We start from the raw sequence: 19,441 nt of genomic DNA, 5'->3' as shown, positions 1-19,441 counted from the left end.
AATCCTATGTTTTTGTTATAGTTCAGTTAGTTAACCTTTATTTAACCAGGAAGGGCTCATTGAGATTAAAATCTCTTTTTCAAGAGCGCCCTGGTCAAGATAGGCAGCACCAAGTCATAACAAAAAAATTACAGACAGACAACATGAAAAACTAGTAAAAACCATTGAATTCACAAGAGTATAAAACAGCAAATTAAAAACATTGACAGGTCAGGGAATCAGCCTTAAAATCCTTCATCAGTGATTTAAAAACACCAATCGGGACAAGTTCTTCCAGTTTAAAAGTATTTTGTAAGGTGTTCCAAGACGATGGCGCAGAGTCCATAAAAGCCCTTTAAATCAGTTTTCTGTGATGTGCAATATTGGGAAGAAAACTCCAAATGTAATACATGTCAACTCTGTATCTGACATGGTACAGGTGTCTTCTTTTTTTAAGCCCATAACCATGTGTGTGAGGTGTATACTTCTGTTTCACAGTAGATTTGTTTAAGACTACCTAGAGACACTGTGACCTTGATTTAGCCCACTGCAATAAAAGGTTCAAGTCCACATACACATTTGCCTGACCCATGAGGTAGAAGATCATTCTATAGAGTGACTAATATACAATGTAATGAATGATTTTGGTATGCATTTTACATTGAATATCAGTTATGTCATTTTGACAGTGATACAGTGAAAGTATCCAGACCCCTTGATGTTTTCCATATGTTGTTAGGTTACAGCGTTATAACATTGATTTAAAAAAGAAAAATGTACCTCATCAATACCCCACGATGACAAAGCAAAAACAGGTTTTTAGAAATGTTTGCAAATGTAAAGAAAAACACAAAAAAAACGGAAATATCACATTTACATAAATATTCAGACCCTTAACCTAATAACTTTGTCGATGCACCTTTGGCAGCGATTACAGACTCGAATCTTGGCACACCTGTATTTGGGAAGTTTCTCCCATTCTTCTATGCAGATCCTCTAAAGCTCTGTCAGGTTGGTTGGGGAGCGTCGCTACACAGCTATTTTCAGGTCTCTCCAGAGATGTTCGATTGGGTACAAGTCTGGGCTCTGGCTGGGCCAATCAAGGACATTCAGAAACTTGACTGTGTGCTTAGGGTTGTTGTCCTGTTGGAAGGTGAACCTTATGGTGGAAAATTGCAAGACTATGTTATAATACTTTTATTGCATCAAATGGTTGTTTTTATGCAACAGAATAGAGTATTCTTAACTATTGTGTGTGTGTTCTACTGAGGATGGGCCTCTGGGAGATAACACTGACAGGAGATTCACGATGTCTTTTGGGTGATTAAACCTAAAGAGCATTCCAGAGCATGAGTTAATGTTTCTGCTCTATACGGTACCAGAGAGAGATGGTTCCAGTTTGGAGTCGGAGAGACAGACACTGGTCTCTATACAATAAAAACTGTTGACCCAGCAGATACTGTCTGCTGTGTATTATAGGTATCTTTCATACAGATCTTAACATTGTGACCCATTCTATATATCTGTTGTTCGTCATGTAGGTTGAAAGGGGTGTATTTTGGCTATAAAAGACCTTTGTACTTTTGTCTCTGGGCTCTCAAAGAATCATCTGAGCATGACTCGTCGACCAGCCATGACCAGCCATCATTATCTTAGAGCACTCAATCGATTCACTTTATATGTGTGTTTTGTATTGACCTGCTTCCTTATTAATAAGTGATTAAAGATTTAGTTTAAGTATAACTCTGACTTGTGTGATAAGTTTGTCTCTCCTCATTTGATAGTAAAGAAATTAACCACCACAACCTTCACCCCAGTCTGAGGTCCTCAGCGCTCTGGAGCAGGTTTTCATCAAGGATCTTTCCCTCGATCCTTACTAGTCTTCCAGTCCCTGCCGCTGAAAAACATCCCCACAGCATGATGCTGCCACCACCATGCTTCACCGTAGGGATGGTGCCAGGTTTCTTCCAGACGTGCCGCTTGGCATTCAGGACAAAGAGTTCAATCTTGGTTTCATCAGACCAGAGAATCTTGTTACTCATGGTCTGAGAGTCCTTTAGGTGCCTTTTGGCAAACTCCAAGCGGGCTGTCATGTGCCTTTTACTGAGGAGTGGCTTCTGTCTGGCCACTCTACCATAAAGGCCTGATAGGTGGAGTGCTGCAGAGAAGGTTGTCCTTCTGGAAGTTTCTCCCATCTCCACAGAGGACCTCTGGAGCGCCATCGGGTGACGATTGGGTTCTTAGTCACATCCCTGACCAAGGCCCTTCTTCCCCGATTGGTCAGTTTGGCCGGGCGGCCAGCTCTAGGAAGAGTCTTGGTGGTTCCAAACTTCTTCCATTTGGTAATCATGGAGGCCACTGTGTTCTTGGGGACCTTCAATGCTGTAGAAATTGGTTGGTACCCTTCCCAAGATATGTGCCTCGACACCATCCTGTCTCGGAACTCTACAGACAATTCCTTTGAACTCATGGCTTGGTTTTTGCTCTGACATGCTCTGTCAACCTTGGTATCCTACAAAGACAGGTGTGTGCCTTTCCAAATCATGTCCAATCAATTGAGTTTAAAACAGGTGGATTCCAAGTTGTAGAAGCATCTCAAGGATGATAAATGGAAACAGGATGCACCTGAGCTCAATTTCGAGTCTCATAGCAAAGGGTCTGAATACTTAGCACAACTTGTGCACCTGATCCTGCTGCCTCCTGCAACATGTCTTCCCTTACGGCTGCTACAAGGACCCTACTCTCTGTCATCACAGTTCATCCAGCAGTCATACAAATGTTTCATGTCATTACACTCCCTGGTGCTAACCTTTATCAATCCATCCAATAATGATCTTTAATGTGATCATATTGGAACTGTATCCACGATTGGGTTCACTTCAGGTCAATTCAGAAAATACATTTTCCTTATTGAAAAGCATTGAAGAGAAAAGGAATTGGAATTTCAGTGTACTTCCTGAATTGGAATTGAAATGGAATTGAGCCCAACCCTGAACGTATACACCCCCCCCCTCCGACAGGAATCCCCATACGTGATGCTGAAGAAGAACCATGATCAGCTGTCAGGGAACGATAAGTACGAGGGCTACATCGTGGAGCTAGCGGCTGAGATCGCCAAGCACGTTGGATACCACTACAAACTGAAGGTGGTCTCAGATGGGAAGTATGGAGCCAGAGACCCCGAGACCAAGATGTGGAACGGCATGGTCGGAGAGCTGGTGTACGGGGTGAGTGCTCATAAGATGGTCATTAGAGCTTATAAAGAGGGTTTGTAATTGCTCATAATGGGAGGTCATAAGTGTCCATAACGTTTCTGGAAGTAGTTAACGTTCATAGTTGAAACATTGTATTTTTATGTTGATGTCACTGCAAAAAATATCTTACTGATACTATAATGTTTGCATCGATATCGTCTGCCAAACATGTTGGTCCTTTCAAAGAAGTATATCTTTTTTCACAGAAAATCTGTATTCAATGCTCAACAATAAAGCTTTAAATAGCTTAATACACCGTGGACTCTCTCCCTCTCTCTTCTTCTCTCCCTCTCTCTCTCTCCCTCTCTCCCACTCTCTCTTCTTCTCTCCCTCTCTCTCTTCTTCTCTCCCTCTCTCTCCCCCTCTCTCCCACTCTCTCTTCTTCTCTCCCTCTCTCTCTCCTTCTCTCTCTCCTCCCTCTCTCTCTCCTTCTCTCTCTCCTTCTCTCTCCCTCTCTCTCCTTCTCTCTCTCCCTCTCTCTCTCTCCTCTCTCTCCCTCTCTCTCTCCTTCTCTCTCTCCCTCTCTCTCTCTCCTTCTCTCTCTCCTTCTCTCTCTCTCTCTCTCTCCCTCTCTCTCCCTCTCTCCTTCTCTCTCCCTCTCTCTCTCTCTCCTCTCTCTCTCCCTCTCTCTCTCCTTCTCTCTCTCTCTCTCTCCCTCTCTCTCTCTCCCTCTCTCTCTCCCTCTCTCTCTCCTTCTCTCTCCTTCTCTCCCTCTCCCTCTCTCTTCCTCTCTCTCTCTCTGGTTGTGACTCAGAGTCGGGCAGCTCAATGCTTCAGCATGTGACAGGGAGGTTAAGTGTATGTACTGTAACTAAAGAACAACTGTTCAGTCCTATCTCCTGCAATCTGCCCACACACACACATCCATAGGAAATTCATTTGTAACAAAGAGGACACGTTGCACATCATGATGCCAATCTCTGCTGTTGAAAGGGTCTTTGTCATGCTATGGGGAGATTGGTGTGTGTATGAGGGTGGGAGAACAGGGTCTACAGGAAATCAAGGTCAGGATTTGAGTGTTTCCTGTTAAACAAAATCTCTGTGTGTGTTCAGTCTTATGCTGCATGTATGATGACTACCTTCAGTATTCTCTTTCCTTCTTTGTCCTCGTCCAGCACACCTACTGTACTGGACAGTATCTAGCTCTACGGATTTATTTACAGATGTAGAAAACAGGTTTTTATTTACAGATGTAGGATCTTAATTTGATCCTTGATCTTTTCATGCTTTTCATTTTTTGTGCTTGAGTGGTCAATGTGACATCACAACTCTATATTTCTTGCTAACATGTCTCTCTTTCTCTCTCCCTCTACCTTCTTCCCTCCCTCCCTCCCTCCCTCTCAACCCCTCTCTACCTCCTTCCCTCCCTACCTCTCTCTCTACCTCCCTCCCTCCCTCTCTCCCTCCTTCCCTTCCTCTCTATCTACCTCTGTTCCTCCCCTTCTCCCCTTCTCTCCTCCAGAAAGCAGACGTGGCGGTGGCCCCACTGACCATCACCCTGGTCCGAGAAGAAGTGATCGACTTCTCCAAGCCATTCATGTCTCTGGGCATCTCCATCATGATCAAGAAGCCCACCAAGTCTAAACCAGGTGTCTTCTCCTTCTTGGACCCGCTGGCCTATGAGATCTGGATGTGTATCGTGTTCGCCTACATCGGTGTGAGCGTGGTCCTGTTCCTGGTGAGCCGCTTCAGCCCCTACGAGTGGCACGCAGAGGACTATGAGGAGGAGGCCGACCCCCAGACCCCAACCCAGCCGACAGGGTCCGGTGCTGGGCTACAGTCGGGGCAGAGCCCTGGTCAGCCAGGCCAGAACCAGCAGAATCAGGAACAGACCAACGAGTTTGGCATCTTCAACTCTCTCTGGTTCTCCCTGGGAGCCTTCATGCAGCAGGGATGTGACATCTCACCCAGGTAAGAAATCCACTTAGAAATATGATGGGTTGATCTGATGTAGAAATACAATGGGTAGATCTGAGGTAGAAATACAATGGGTAAATCTGATGTAGAAATACAATGTGTAGAAATACAATGGGTAGATCTGATGTAGAAATACAATGGGTAGATCTGGGTCATCACTTTATTTGGATCATCCGGATTTTCCATCTGTAGATGGTCTATAGAGGGTAAATCTATCAACAACCTATCTGTTGCTAAGGCTTAGCTAAGGTTAAGGTTACATTTAGGGATAGGTTTAGAATAAGGCTAAGGGTTATGTTTGGTTTAGAATAAGGCTAAGGGTTATGTTTGGTTTAGAATAAGGCTAAGGGTTATGTTTGGTTTAGAATAAGGCTAAGGGTTATGTTTGGTTTAGAATAAGGCTAAGGGTTATGTTTGGTTTAGAATAAGGCTAAGGGTTATGTTTGGTTTAGAATAAGGCTAAGGGTTATGTTTGGTTTAGAATAAGGCTAAGGGTTATGTTTGGTTTAGAATAAGGCTAAGGGTTATGTTTGGTTTAGAATAAGGCTAAGGGTTATGTTTGGTTTAGAATAAGGCTAAGGGTTATGTTTGGTTTAGAATAAGGGTAAAGGCTAAGTTTAGGATTAGGATAAAGGTTAAGGTTAGGGTTAGGGCTACACCAGGTGGGTGATTCCCCTCTAATCAGGGACTGATTTAGACCTGGGACACCAGGTGGGTGATTCCCCTCTAATCAGGGACTGATTTAGACCTGGGACACCAGGTGGGTGATTCCCCTCTAATCAGGGACTGATCTAGACCTGGGACACCAGGTGTGTTCAATTAACTATCAGGTAGAACAAAGAACATGCAGGCTCCAGACCTCGTAGGGTGGGAGTTGAGTACCCCTGCTGTAGAGCATCTACAGATGGACTATCCAAATGAAGTGAGCTAAATCTGGTGTAGATTGGATATATTATATGATGGTATGATATACTTTATTGTCCCCGATGGGAAATTTGACTTGGACAGAGTGCTGCTGCTTCCACATAAATACAGAGACTCAATTGACACAACACCCCATCATTCAGCCCCCCTCCCCACCCACACCCCATCATTCAGCCCCCCTCCCCACCAGCACCCCATCATTCAGCCCCCCTCCCCACCCACACCCCATCATTCAGCCCCCCTCCCCACCAACACCCCATCATTCAGCCCCCCTCCCCACCAACACCCCATCATTCAGCCCCCCTCCCCACCCACACCCCATCATTCAGCCCCCCTCCCTTCCACCCACACCCCATCATTCAGCCCCCCTCCCCACCCACACCCCACACCCCATCATTCAGCCCCCGTCCCCACCAACACCCCATCATTCAGCCCCCCTCCCCACAACACCCCATCATTCAGCCCCCCTCCCCACCCACACCCCATCATTCAGCCCCCCTCCCCACCCACACCCCATCATTCAGACCCCCTCCCCACCCTCAGCCCCCCTCCCCACCCACTAAGTCACAGGCTGTGACTTAGTGGCAGTTACACATGATGTAACCAGACTCCCAGGCACAGATTGGCTACCTGGTAATTCTGGCAAATGCCAGGTGGGCTGGATACATTTTTTGTTGTTGAGTGGCTGGTAGAAAATGACACCCACAAAATGTTTTACTTCATTTCAGAATAAATCATGAAAAAGGTGACATGGTTGGTGATCCATGGGCCTGTTAAATGTTCTGTTATACTAAGCTGATCAGTGGGCAACAGCCCGCCCCCCTACCAAGATGTCAGGGCTAAATTATTGTCCCAATCTGTATGTATGTCTCTCTGTCTATCAGTCTGTCTGTACCTCTGTATGTCAGTCCCTCTGCCTGTCAGTCTGTCCCTCTGTCTGTTTATCAGTCTGCCTGTCCCTCTGTCTCTCTGTATAACTGTCTGTCTGTCTGTCTGTCTGTCTGTCTGTCTGTCTGTCTGTCTGTCTGTCTGTCTGTCTGGTCTGTCTGTCTGTCTGTCTGTCTGTCTGTCTGTCTGTCTGTCTGTCTGTCTGTCTGTCTGTCTGTCTGTCTGTCTGTCTGTCTGTCTGTCTGTCTGTCTGTCTGTCTGTCTGTCAGAAAAAACAGGACTAAAGAAGTTCTCTACTTTCATGATCATTGTCATCACAGAAGACTTTACACGATGTCAGCTGTCATTGAATACTTAACAACAGTCGCAGAGAGACGCTTCCGTAGTCCTACTCTTTCAGTTACACTGCTTGTGTGTCACAAGCCTACAGTGGGATAGAAGTGCCATTTTAAAATGCTTCAAAACTAGAGAAGCAAAAACTAGGACCTCATTGAAGGTATTTTAAAGTATCTCTCTTTTTAATATAGTCACATCCCAGATCTGTATGTAACCTTTATTAACTAACCGTCAGTTATTAACTGCCACCGTCAGTTAAGAACAAATTATTATTTTTCAAACCCGGACGACGCTGTGCGCCATCCTAAGGGACCAATCACAGCCAGATGTGATGCATCCTGGATTTGAACCAGGTACTGCAGTGACGCCACTTGCACTGAGATGCAGTGTCTTAGACCACCGCGCCACTCAGGAGACCCCACATGTTGCCAATCCAACCATCACAAAGAAAACACAAGGAAAACACTTTCACCAACTAAACTCTGTCCACTCCGAAGTGAACTGAAGGGTGGCTGGGTCGATATTGTGTATTAAGTAATGTCACTAGCTCTGTCTGGCTCCCCCCGGAGTGAGAGCATTGATCAACAGTGCCACCGTCGGTCCCCCTCTCTAAAGGTCACCAATTAAGAATCTCAATAAAGTGTCTGAAATTAGAGACACAGAAAGGTTGACTCTCTCTCAGGGACACCAGAGAGCAGAGGAGGAGGAGGGGAGAGGAGGAGGAGGGGAGAGGAGGAGGAGGGGAGAGGAGAGGAGGAGGGGAGAGGAGGAGGAGGAGGAGGGGGGGAGAGGAGGAGGAGGGGAGAGGAGGAGGAGAGGAGGGAGGAAAAGGAGGAGAGAAGGAAAGGAGGAGGAGGAGGGGAGAGGAGGAGGAGAGAAGGAGAGGAGGAGGAGGGGAGAGGAGGAGGAGGGGAGAGGAGGAGGAGAGAAGGAGAGGAGGAGGGGAGAGGAGGAGGAGAGAAGGAGAGGAGGAGGAGGGGAGAGGAGGAGGAGGAGGGGAGAGGAGGAGGAGGGGAGAGGAGGAGTTCGAGGGGAGAGGAGGAGGAGGGGAGAGGAGGAGGGGAGAGGAGGAGGAGGGAAGGAAAAGGAGGAGAGAAGGAGAGGAGGACAGAAATGGGAGAGTGAGGGGAGAAGAGGGGAGAGGAATAGCATCATCACCAGTGTCTTCCAAGGCACTGACTGACTCACTGGACCAATGGAGAGAGATTGTGATTCCAAGAGCCTTGCAGTATGGGGACCAGATTCGATAAATCAAAGGCCTTCCTCTGTCCCTGCTGTTTCTGCTATTACCCTTCAGCTGGTGGCATTTACAGCATGCTGCTAAGATAGCATAGCAAACACACACACAGACGTGCAGAATGTGCTCTCACAGCATAACAGAACACACCACTCCAGTAAATGTGGATCTGCCAGTCTGTCCAATGAAGGAGAATGTCATCTCTCTCTCAATTACATTTCAATTTAAGGGGCTTTATTGGCATAGGAAACATGTGTTTACATTGCCAAAGCAAGTGTAAACATACTCTCTCTCTCCCTCTCGCTCCCCTCTGGGGTTGACAGCAGCCGTACAGTACATGAAAGTATACAATCTACTGTACTCATCATTCCCAGATGAGCTGGCCCCATTACTTCATGTGTGGACATCTGGACTCCACAGAGGGCTTCCTTCACCAAACTCAACTGTTATGTGTCCATAGCTCCATACAAGGGCAGTCCTCTGAAGAGCCACAGTCAGTCTTTGCTGGGCTGGTTTTTAAAATGCTTAAACTTTGTTTTTGACCAGTTTTGTCTATTTTTATGTGGTCACTCAAGAGAACAGAATGTTTGTTTTACATCTGTGAGGAGAGACAGTGATTCTTTAAGCTGCCTGTACTGTCTTCCATTTAATAAGACAACGGGTTTACAAAGACCTTAACGATGTTCAGCTGGTATTAATCAGCGCTGTGGCGTTTCATTTCCACACGTTGCCGTCTGAAGAGAGACATGGTCTGCATCCCAAATGGCACCCTATTCCCTATATAGTGCACTACTTTTGAACAGGGCCTATAGTAGTGCACTATATAGGGAATAGGGTGCTATATGGAATGCATTCAGAGACAGCCGTAAATTCTCCTCCCTTTGTCTGTTCCTTAATGCATTCTGATTGGCTGGCTCTTAAGGTATGTCTGCCTAGAGCTCTGTAGAGACAGGGCTGTGGGTGTGGGTTCGTGCGTACAAATGTGTACGTGTGCGTGCCTGCGTGCGTGGATGTGTGTGCATGGGTGTGTGATCCTGTGTGTTTGTGTGCCTACCTGTGTGTTTGTGTGCCTACCTGTTTGTTTGTGTGCCTACCTGTTTGTTTGTGTGCCTACCTGTGTGTTTGTGTGCCTACCTGTTTGTTTGTGTGCCTACCTGTTTGTGACTACCTGTGTGTTTGTGTGCCTACCTGTGTGTTTGTGTGCCTACCTGTTTGTTTGTGTGCCTACCTGTGGGTCTGTGTGCCTACCTGTGGGTCTGTGTGCCTACCTGTTTGTGACTACCTGTGTGTTTGTGTGACTACCTGTTTGTTTGTGTGCCTACCTGTTTGTTTGTGTGCCTACCTGTTTGTGACTACCTGTGTGTTTGTGTGCCAGCCTGTGTGTTTGTGTGTGTGCCTACCTGTGTGTGACGACCTGTGTGTTTGTTTGTGTGCCTACCTGTGTGTGTGTTTGTGGGCCTACCTGTGTGTGCCTACCTGTGTGTTTGTTTGTGTGCCTACCTGTGTGTGCCTACCTGTGTGTTTGTTTGTGTGCCTACCTGTGTGTGCCTACCTGTGTGTTTGTTTGTGTGCCTACCTGTGTGTGCCTACCTGTGTGTTTGTTTGTGTGCCTACTTGTGTGTTTGTGTGCCTACCTGTGTGTTTGTTTGTGTGCCTACCTGTGTGTGCCTACCTGTTTGTTTGTTTGTGTGCCTACCTGTGTGTGCCTACCTGTGTGTTTGTTTGTGTGCCTACCTGTGTGTTTGTTTGTGGGCCTACCTGTGTGTGCCTACCTGTGTGTTTGTTTGTGTGCCTACCTGTGTGTGCCTACCTGTGTGTTTGTTTGTGTGCCTACCTGTGTGTGCCTACCTGTGTGTTTGTTTGTGTGCCTACCTGTGTGTGATCTCTCTCTGCTATTTATTGTCTATTAATCCTTTGTTTACTGTGCTCTTTGTAAATGTCACCCCTGTCACTCAGAGCTCCTAAATCTCCCATCCATGACTATCCCCTCTCTGCTCTCCCCTCTGCCCTATCTGCTCTCCCCTCTCCTCTCTTCCCCTCTGCCCTCTCTGCTCTCCCCTCTCCTCTCCTCCTCTCTGCTCTCCTCTGCTCTCCCCTCCTCTCTGCTCTCCCCTCTCCTCTCCTCCCCTCTGCCCTCTCTGCTCTCCTCTGCTCTCCCCTCCTCTCTGCTCTCCCCTCTCCTCTCCTCCCCTCTGCCCTCTGCTCTCCTCTGCTCTCCCCTCCTCTCTGCTCTCCCCCTCTCCTCTCCTCCCCTCTGCCCTCTCTGCTCTCCTCTGCTCTCCCCTCCTCTCTGCTCTCCCCTCCCCTCTCCTCTCCTCCCCTCTGTCTTCTCCTCCACTCTGCCCTCTCTGCTCTCCTCTGCTCTCCCCTCCTCTCTGCTCTCCCCTCCCCTCTCCTCTCCTCCCCTCTGTCTTCTCCTCCACTCTGCCCTCTCTGCTCTCCTCTGCTCTCCCCTCCTCTCTGCTCTCACCTCTCCTCCCCTCCCCTCTGTCCTCTCCTCCCATCTCCTCTCCTCCCCTCACTCCTACCTCTCTCCTCTCCTCTATCCTCCCCGCTCTGTGTATCTCTGTAGACAGGTGGCTAGAGGAGCAGGGATCTGCCCCCTTAAATCCCTTCCCTAATATCCTCCACCTGTTCCTCTCTCCTCCATCTTCCCTCATATCCTCCACCTCCTCCATCTTCCCTCATATCCTCCACATGTTCCTCTCTCTCCACCTTCTATGTCCTCTTCTCTCTCTCCCCATTCTCCCTCCCTTTCATAGTTCTCTTATTCTCTGTCCTATTCTCCTCTCCTCATCCCTCCTTTTTAGATCTCTCCCTCCCTCTCTTTCTCTGTCGCTCTGTATTTAGTGATGAACTGATCTGGCAGACACTGCATGCAGGCGGGCGTGTATGTGCGTGAGTGCATACGTGAGTTTGTGTGCGAGTGATTATGTGTGTGATTGTGTGTGTGTGAGTGCGTGCGTGTTTGTGTGTGTGTGAGTGCGTGTTTGTGTGTGTGTGTGTGTGTGAGTGAGTGCGTGTTTGTGTGTGTGTGTGTGAGTGAGTGCGTGTTTGTGTGTGTGTGAGTGAGTGAGTGAGTGAGTGAGTGAGTGAGTGAGTGAGTGAGTGAGTGAGTGAGTGAGTGAGTGAGTGAGTGAGTACGTGTGTTGATGTGTGTGTGCCTGCATATATCCATGTCATCTCATGCCTGCTGAGCAGACGATATCCATTTCTCTTTCTTCAGTCATTATTTCACAAGCCTCATTCCTTTCATGCTGACAGCACAAAACACACACACACACTAACCACACAAGACCAAGGTGTGATTCTCTAACAAACAAAAGTCAACCAAAGCCAACTGTGTTTCCTCATTTTTAGTGTGAGAACAACAGAAACTCTGCGTGTGTGTTTGTGTTTCCCTCAGGTAGGCACACACAGAGGACTTGTCTCCTCTTCTCTCCTGCTCGGTCGGCCGGTGATACCGCTGCACTGCTAGCCTGAAATAAATCAACACTGTCACTTACAATGCTACCTGCCACACACACAGAGCGTTCGCTACCCGTCACAATAACAATTTCTCAGTCCACTGGTCAAAATCATTCCATAATGAATAATGGATCCAGTCTAATAAAGCATCCCGTGTGTGTGTGTGTGTGTGTGTGTGTGTGTGTGTGTGTGTGTGTGTGTGTGTGTGTGTGTGTGTGTGTGTGTGTGTGTGTGTGTGTGTGTGTGTGTGTGTGTGTGTGTGTGTGAGAGAGAGAGGATGTGTATACTGTATATGAAAGCAAGCACAATCTTCCTCTAATCCCATGCCTCCTGAACAGAGGATATCTGTTTCTCTCTCTCATCTGAATGTCTCTCATAGGGATCTGTCTCTTCCTATACATGGTCCTCTCATCTGAATGTCTCTCATCGGGATCTGTCTCTTCCTATACATGGTCCTCTCATCTGAATGTCCCTCATAGGGATCTGTCTCTTCCTATACATGGTCCTCTCATCTGAATGTCTCTCATAGGGATCTATCTCTTCCTATACATGGTCCTCTCATCTGAATGTCCCTCATAGGGATCTGTCTCTTCCTATACATGGTCCTCTCATCTGAATGTCCCTCATAGGGATCTGTCTCTTCCTATACATGGTCCTCTCATCTGAATGTCTCTCATAGGGATCTGTCTCTTCCTATACATGGTCCTCTCATCTGAATGTCCCTCATAGGGATCTGTCTCTTCCTATACATGGTCCTCTCATCTGAATGTCTCTCATAGGGATCTGTCTCTTCCTATACATGGTCCTCTCATCTGAATGTCCCTCATAGGGATCTGTCTCTTCCTATACATGGTCCTCTCATCTGTATGTCTCCCATAGGGATCTGTCTCTTCCTATACATGGTCCTCTCATCTGTTAGATCTCAATGATTGGTGGTTTGTGTAGGTTTGTTTGTTCAAGCGCTCTCTTCAGGTTCTGATGTGTATTCCTGACAGTTGTTTAAAAGGAATTTGAATTGAGCCCATTTTGTAGTACTTTGATTTGAAATGAACATTCTCTACTGTTGAAGTCATCTCCACTACAGTTATCAACCAGTACAATGGAAACATCAACACATTATACTGTTGAAGTCATCTCCACTACAGTTATCAACCAGAACAATGGAAACATCAACACATTATACTGCTGAAGTCATCTCCACTACAGTTATCAACAAGAACAATGGAAACATCAACACATTATACTGCTGAAGTCATCTCCACTACAGTTATCAACCAGAACAATGGAAACATCAACACATTATACTGCTGAAGTCATCTCCACTACAGTTATCAACCAGAACAATGGAAACATCAACACATTATACTGTTGAAGTCATCTCCACTACAGTTATCAACCAGAACAATGGAAACATTAACACATTATACTGTTGAAGTCATCTCCACTACAGTTATCAACCAGAACAATGGAAACATCAACACATTATACTGCTGAAGACATCTCCACTACAGTTATCAACCAGAACAATGGAAACATCAACACATTATACTGTTGAAGTCATCTCCACTACAGTTATCAACCAGAACAATGGAAACATCAACACATTATACACTCATACTTCTAGGGCAATCATGTGACATAGCAGGTGCCGTGTCTTTACTATCATTAAATTGAAGACATAGTTTTATCAAAGATTCCCTGTAATTAGTATAACGCGATCAAAGTAATTCATTGTGTAACCATAATTAACTAGGAAGTCGGGGCACCAAGGAAAGTATTCAGATTACATAGTTATAATTTCCCAATATAACCTTTCAGATATTTTCATATCTGATCAAAAGTCTTCCGATTAATGATTTATTTATTTTACCTCACGTTAGTCTCATTCCAAACGTCGTAAATTGTTGGTTATCTGCACGAATCCAATCTTCACTATGAGTCATCCATACATCAATTGTCTTAAATCATGTATATATTACTAACTAAGTCATTCACAGAAATGCATAAACAAACAGTAAATATGGTTACATGAAATGATAGAATGTGCCCTAGTGGGCTGAACCGGCATCGCGGCTTGTTTGACAAAAGGAAAGTGGGGGTCGACTAAGAAGTCACTACAGAGTTAATAATTATAACAATTGAAATGCTAATCCTTACACATGAACGCTCACTCAGTCGGGAACAATTGCAATCAATATATATATTTACGCTCAGTGTGTCGTCTTGGTCGCTGGTGAAAAGTTAATTTATTTTGCAGAATTGTCCATCTCCCTCTCTCTCTTGGTTGTGGTTAGAGAGGATTGTTCAGAGTAACATTCATTATAGAATGGATGTTTCGGCGGTTGTCATTCTTCGCATTCAATGATGTCGAATTCCTAGCTGCAGACTAGTAATTAGTATCAAAGACTTGTTCTTATTCTGTCGGTATCGATAGTCTAAGAGTTTTAACCACGTGGTATGGTTAAAAGATTCAGCTATGGTCTGCAACCTTTAGTCCCCCTCCTACTGGAGAAAAACATGGTCTGCTGATAATTTCTCAAGTGGGGTTTTATTCAGAGTGGCAGAAGAGGGCTGTCTCAGGATGTCTGGCCCTAACTGGGCTCAGGGGCGGTACTGTGATTTAGTTCAAATCAAAAGGGAATTGTATTTTTCTTCATTAAACAGTCCATAATCATATTACACCATTATACAAACAGTATCATCCTCACTCATTCATATTATACAACAATTAGATGTAAACCTCATATCTGAGGCTATCATATAAACAGTGTTATGGTAATGTGGCCACACCGTCTCTCTTGAGCTTCCCAAGTTGTGACAAACGCACCAGTTCGTAGCTGGATTCTTCACCGATCTTTTACACTTTCCCTGGAACATGAAATTTGTTCGCACCTCACGTTCTGTGAGGTGGAAGGATTTTCTTTGTCTCCATAAAACTACTCTCTATAACTGTGTGTTGATGAGGCAGGGTCTTCCTTAGGAATTTACGACCTCACTCTGCCCACAGCAGTCTGGTTGTAGAAGCAGAGAGAGGGGGGATGGTGCTCAATGTACTCAAAGAGGGCACCATCATGACACAGGATTGTATCTTGTATTTTAAGCCTTATCCAGAGATGTGAAATGCACCAACAATGAATATTGTTGACAAAGGGCTGTGAGACATGGGTTTAGACTAGACACATGACAAGTAGGAAGTATTCTGAGGGTACGGGGCAACAGAGGACGAACAGCAGAGGGTCTAATGACTCTGGAGCAGGGGGAAAAGATCTCGGCCGTGGGGCTATAGCGGCGTTCCAGCGCACCCGGCTAAAGATCCTTGGGTACCGGTCGGTGTTGCGAAAGAGAAGTGGCCCGGGCCTTACTGAACCCCTCCAGGAGGTCCTGGTACTCTGCGGAAATGGCGGAGAGGTTCGGGACAATTTCCAAGCCCCCAGGAAGACATCCCGGGGCAGTCAGAGTTGATTTCAGGCAATTAGTGTGGCAAAACGAGCTTCAGCCCATGATGGCACCAGTAGACCAGTCAATCAAGGGATTGTGTCGCTGTAGCCAAGAGAATCCCAATACCAAAGGTACCTCCTGAGACTCAATTAGCAGGAATTGGATCATCTCACTGTGGATCATCTCACTATGATTGGTGTGGTATGGTGGGTGACCCGGCCTATAGAGCGCCCGTCCAGTGCTCTAACATTCATGGGAATGGAGAGGGGTTGAGTGGGGATGCCCAGCTCGGACGCCAGGGTAACATCCATAAGACTCATATCGGCCCTCAAGTCGATGAGTATCTGGAGAGACTTGGACTGGTTGCCCCACAGCAGGGTGGCATGGAGAGGGGGGTGAGTAGGGGGAGTCTCTTGAAGGGACAGGTAGACACACCGGCATTACCGCAATACAGACAACTCTGGGTTTTAAGTCTGCATACACTTTCAGGTGGAGACAGCCTAGCCCTGCCGAGCTGCATCAGCTCGCGAAGAGGCATATCGTCAGTCTTTGGAGGCTCATGGAGGAACTCAGGTAAGCCCAGATGCTCTCGGGGACTTCCGGAGTTCATCAGATGCAAGGTGGGATCCTTGAGTGAGTGATTGGGACCGCAATTGGCTACGTTCCTGTTGCCGTCCATCGATCCGGATGGTTAAAGGGATGAGTGAGTTGAGATCCGTCGGTAGTTCCCGGGCTGCAAGCTTATCCTTTACTTCCTCTGATAATCTGTGCAGGAACGTGTCGAACAGCACTTCCGGGTTCCAGGCACACTCCGCTACTAGCGTGTGGAAATCCACCGCATAGTCTGCCAAACTGAGGGAGTCCTGCCGAAGCTGGAGTAACTTCCAGGCAGCCTCTCTCCCGGGAAATTGTAGCCTCAAATTTTTCTCACCTCCATCACGAATACGTCCAGACTGAGGCAGACGGTGGATTGTTGCTCCCTCTCCGCTGTGGCCAGGCGAGTGCCCTCCCGGACGTCAGTGTAATATTGTACGCTATCTTCGAGCTGTCCGAGGGGAACGAAGAAGACTGCAGCTCGAAAACGAGGGAGCACTGGGAGAGAAAGGCCCGGCAGGTTTTGGAATCGCCATCGTAGCACTCCGGTAAGTGGCGTTCCCGGGAAACCAGGGTGACGGTGCTGCTACCAGCCTGGTTACTTGGGGGCTGGGAGGTTACTGTCATGGTAGGTTGTCTGGTAGGCAGCCCACGGAATTTCCCCCGCAATGCGTCCAATGCTAGGTCGTGACGTTCGCCACTTCCTGGAACCCTTCCATCAGACTGCGAAGCAACTCCTTGTGTTACTAATGATCATTCCTGGGAGGAGATGGCGTTGCGGAGCTGGTCTAAGTCTACTGGGTCAGTCACGGCCAGTTTGTACTATCACGTTTCAGGTAAGACCCAAATGCAGACTGTTGAAGTAACAATGTTTATTACAGCAACAGGGGCAGGCAAACCACAAGTCAAGGCAGGCAGGGGTTGATAATCCAGAGTAGTGGCAAAGGCACAGGATGGCAGGCAGGCTCAGAGTCAGGGGCAGGCAGTGTGGTCAGGCAGGCGGGCTCAGAGTCAGGACAGGCAAAGGTCAAAACCAGGAGAGCGAGAAAAATAGAGACTGGGGAAAGCAGGAGCTGAGAAAAAACACTGGTTGACTTGACAAACAAGACGACCTGGCAACAGACAAACAGAGAACACAGGTATAAGTACCCACGGGATAATGTGGAAGATGATTAACACCTGGAGGAGGGTAGAGACAAGCACAAGTACAGGTGAAACAGATCACGGCGTGACAATGAAGGCAATTGTCTGAGGATGGTACTGGACCAGCTTTAACCTCTTAAATGTAATCTAAAATGTAATCTACGTAATCCCCAAAGTAATTATTTATCATGAGAGGGACATAAACAAAACTAATAATGCTGCATATTCCAAGAAAGGTTAAAATCTCAACTTTCTGGTCATTTTTTTGTAAATACATTGCTGAGGTATAGTCACTTTTGAGGACACAAGCTCAAATACACAGTACAAATATGATAAAATTTAAAAAAAATTATGATGCATTTCCTATTCAGCTAAACTATAAATAAGACTTCAAATGACAAATGAGGAGACAGTCAGTATTATAGCAGTGCTTTAGAGAAGAGACAGTCAGTATTATAGCAGTGCTTTGGAGAAGAGACAGTCAGTATTATAGCAGTGCTTTAGAGAAGAGACAGCCAGTATTATAGCAGTGCTTTGGAGAAGAGACAGTCAGTATTATAGCAGTGCTTTGGAGAAGAGACAGTCAGTATTATAGCAGTGCTTTAGAGAAGAGACAGCCAGTATTATAGCAGTGCTTTAGAGAAGAGACAGCCAGTATTATAGCAGTGCTTTAGAGAAGAGACAGCCAGTATTATAGCAGTGCTTTAGAGAGGAGACAGCCAGTATTAGAGCAGTGCTTTGGAGAAGAGACAGCCAGTATTATAGCAGTGCTTTAGAGAAGAGACAGCCAGTATTATAGCAGTGCTTTAGAGAGGAGACAGTCAGTATTATAGCAGTGCTTTGGAGAAGAGACAGTCAGTATTATAGCAGTGCTTTAGAGAAGAGACAGTATTATAGCAGTGCTTTGGAGAAGAGACAGTCAGTATTATAGCAATGCTTTAGAGAGGAGACCGTATTATAGAGCATGGTGATTTATAACCTGGTTCAGTTTACTTCAGGACATTGTCTCACATCAAAGCAACCCTTGATCACTCTAACACACATAAAAGCATACACACACTCACACACCGAGGCAGACACACGGGCACGTATAAAAGCACACGCACACACACACACTCAGGCACACACGCTACGTCTTATTCACACACAGGAACACACGGAGGCAGACACACAGATATGTATGCAGGCATAAAGGCATGTATGCACACACACAGGTACATGCACACTCACACTTAAATGGTCCTTGTGGAGGCTAGTTATGTTCCGTAAAATATAATTGTGACAGAGTCTGAATGTGTCTCTGATTAGATTTCCCATAGGGGTTCAGGCTCTCTGGGAAATCTAAGGTAGAGTTAACACCATGTACCAGACAGGGGTTCAGGCTCTCTGGGAAATCTAAGGTAGAGTTAACACCATGTACCAGACAGGGGTTCAGGCTCTCTGGGAAATCTAAGGTAGAGTTAACACCATGTACCAGACGGGGGTTCAGGCTCTCTGGGAAATCTAAGGTAGAGTTAACACCATGTACCAGACATGGGTTCAGGCTCTCTGGGAAATCTAAGGTAGGGTTAACACCATGTACCAGATAAGGGTTCAGGCTCTCTGGGAAATCTAAGGTAGAGTTAACACCATGTACCAGATAAGGGTTCAGGCTCTCTGGGAAATCTAAGGTAGAGTTAACACCATGTACCAGATAAGGGTTCAGGCTCTCTGGGAAATCTAAGGTAGAGTTAACACCATGTACCAGATAAGGGTTCAGGCTCTCTGGGAAATCTAAGGTAGAGTTAACACCATGTACCAGATAAGGGTTCAGGCTCTCTGGGAAATCTAAGGTAGAGTTAACACCATGTACCAGATAAGGGTTCAGGCTCTCTGGGAAATCTAAGGTAGAGTTAACACCATGTACCAGACAGGGGTTCAGGCTCTCTGGGAAATCTAAGGTAGAGTTAACACCATGTACCAGACAGGGGTTCAGGCTCTCTGGGAAATCTAAGGTAGAGTTAACACCATGTACCAGATAAGGGTTCAGGCTCTCTGGGAAATCTAAGGTAGAGTTAACACCATGTACCAGACAGGGGTTCAGGCTCTCTGGGAAATCTAAGGTAGAGTTAACACCATGTACCAGATAAGGGTTCAGGCTCTCTGGGAAATCTAAGGTAGAGTTAACACCATGTACCAGATAAGGGTTCAGGCTCTCTGGGAAATCTAAGGTAGAGTTAACACCATGTACCAGACAGGGGTTCAGGCTCTCTGGGAAATCTAA

General features: G+C 46.3%; 1 protein-coding gene across 3 annotated transcripts in view; it reads left to right on the top strand.

The window, feature by feature from the left end:
• LOC109878954 (glutamate receptor 1-like) overlaps positions 1-19,441 on the top strand; it is a 177,483-nt gene that overhangs the window by 122,959 nt on the left and 35,083 nt on the right. For all 3 annotated transcript variants that reach the window (XM_031789727.1, XM_031789729.1, XM_031789728.1), the window contains exons 10-11: positions 3,000-3,206; positions 4,696-5,144. In XM_031789727.1, the coding sequence (XP_031645587.1) occupies positions 3,000-3,206; positions 4,696-5,144 (656 nt within the window). The remainder of the gene's footprint in view (positions 1-2,999; positions 3,207-4,695; positions 5,145-19,441) is intronic.

Source organism: Oncorhynchus kisutch, linkage group LG15 (assembly GCF_002021735.2).
Source record: "Oncorhynchus kisutch isolate 150728-3 linkage group LG15, Okis_V2, whole genome shotgun sequence".
Classification (NCBI taxonomy): Eukaryota; Metazoa; Chordata; class Actinopteri; order Salmoniformes; family Salmonidae; genus Oncorhynchus; species Oncorhynchus kisutch.
Note: the sequence above shows the minus strand (reverse complement) of the source record. Positions and strands in the feature narration are given on the sequence as shown.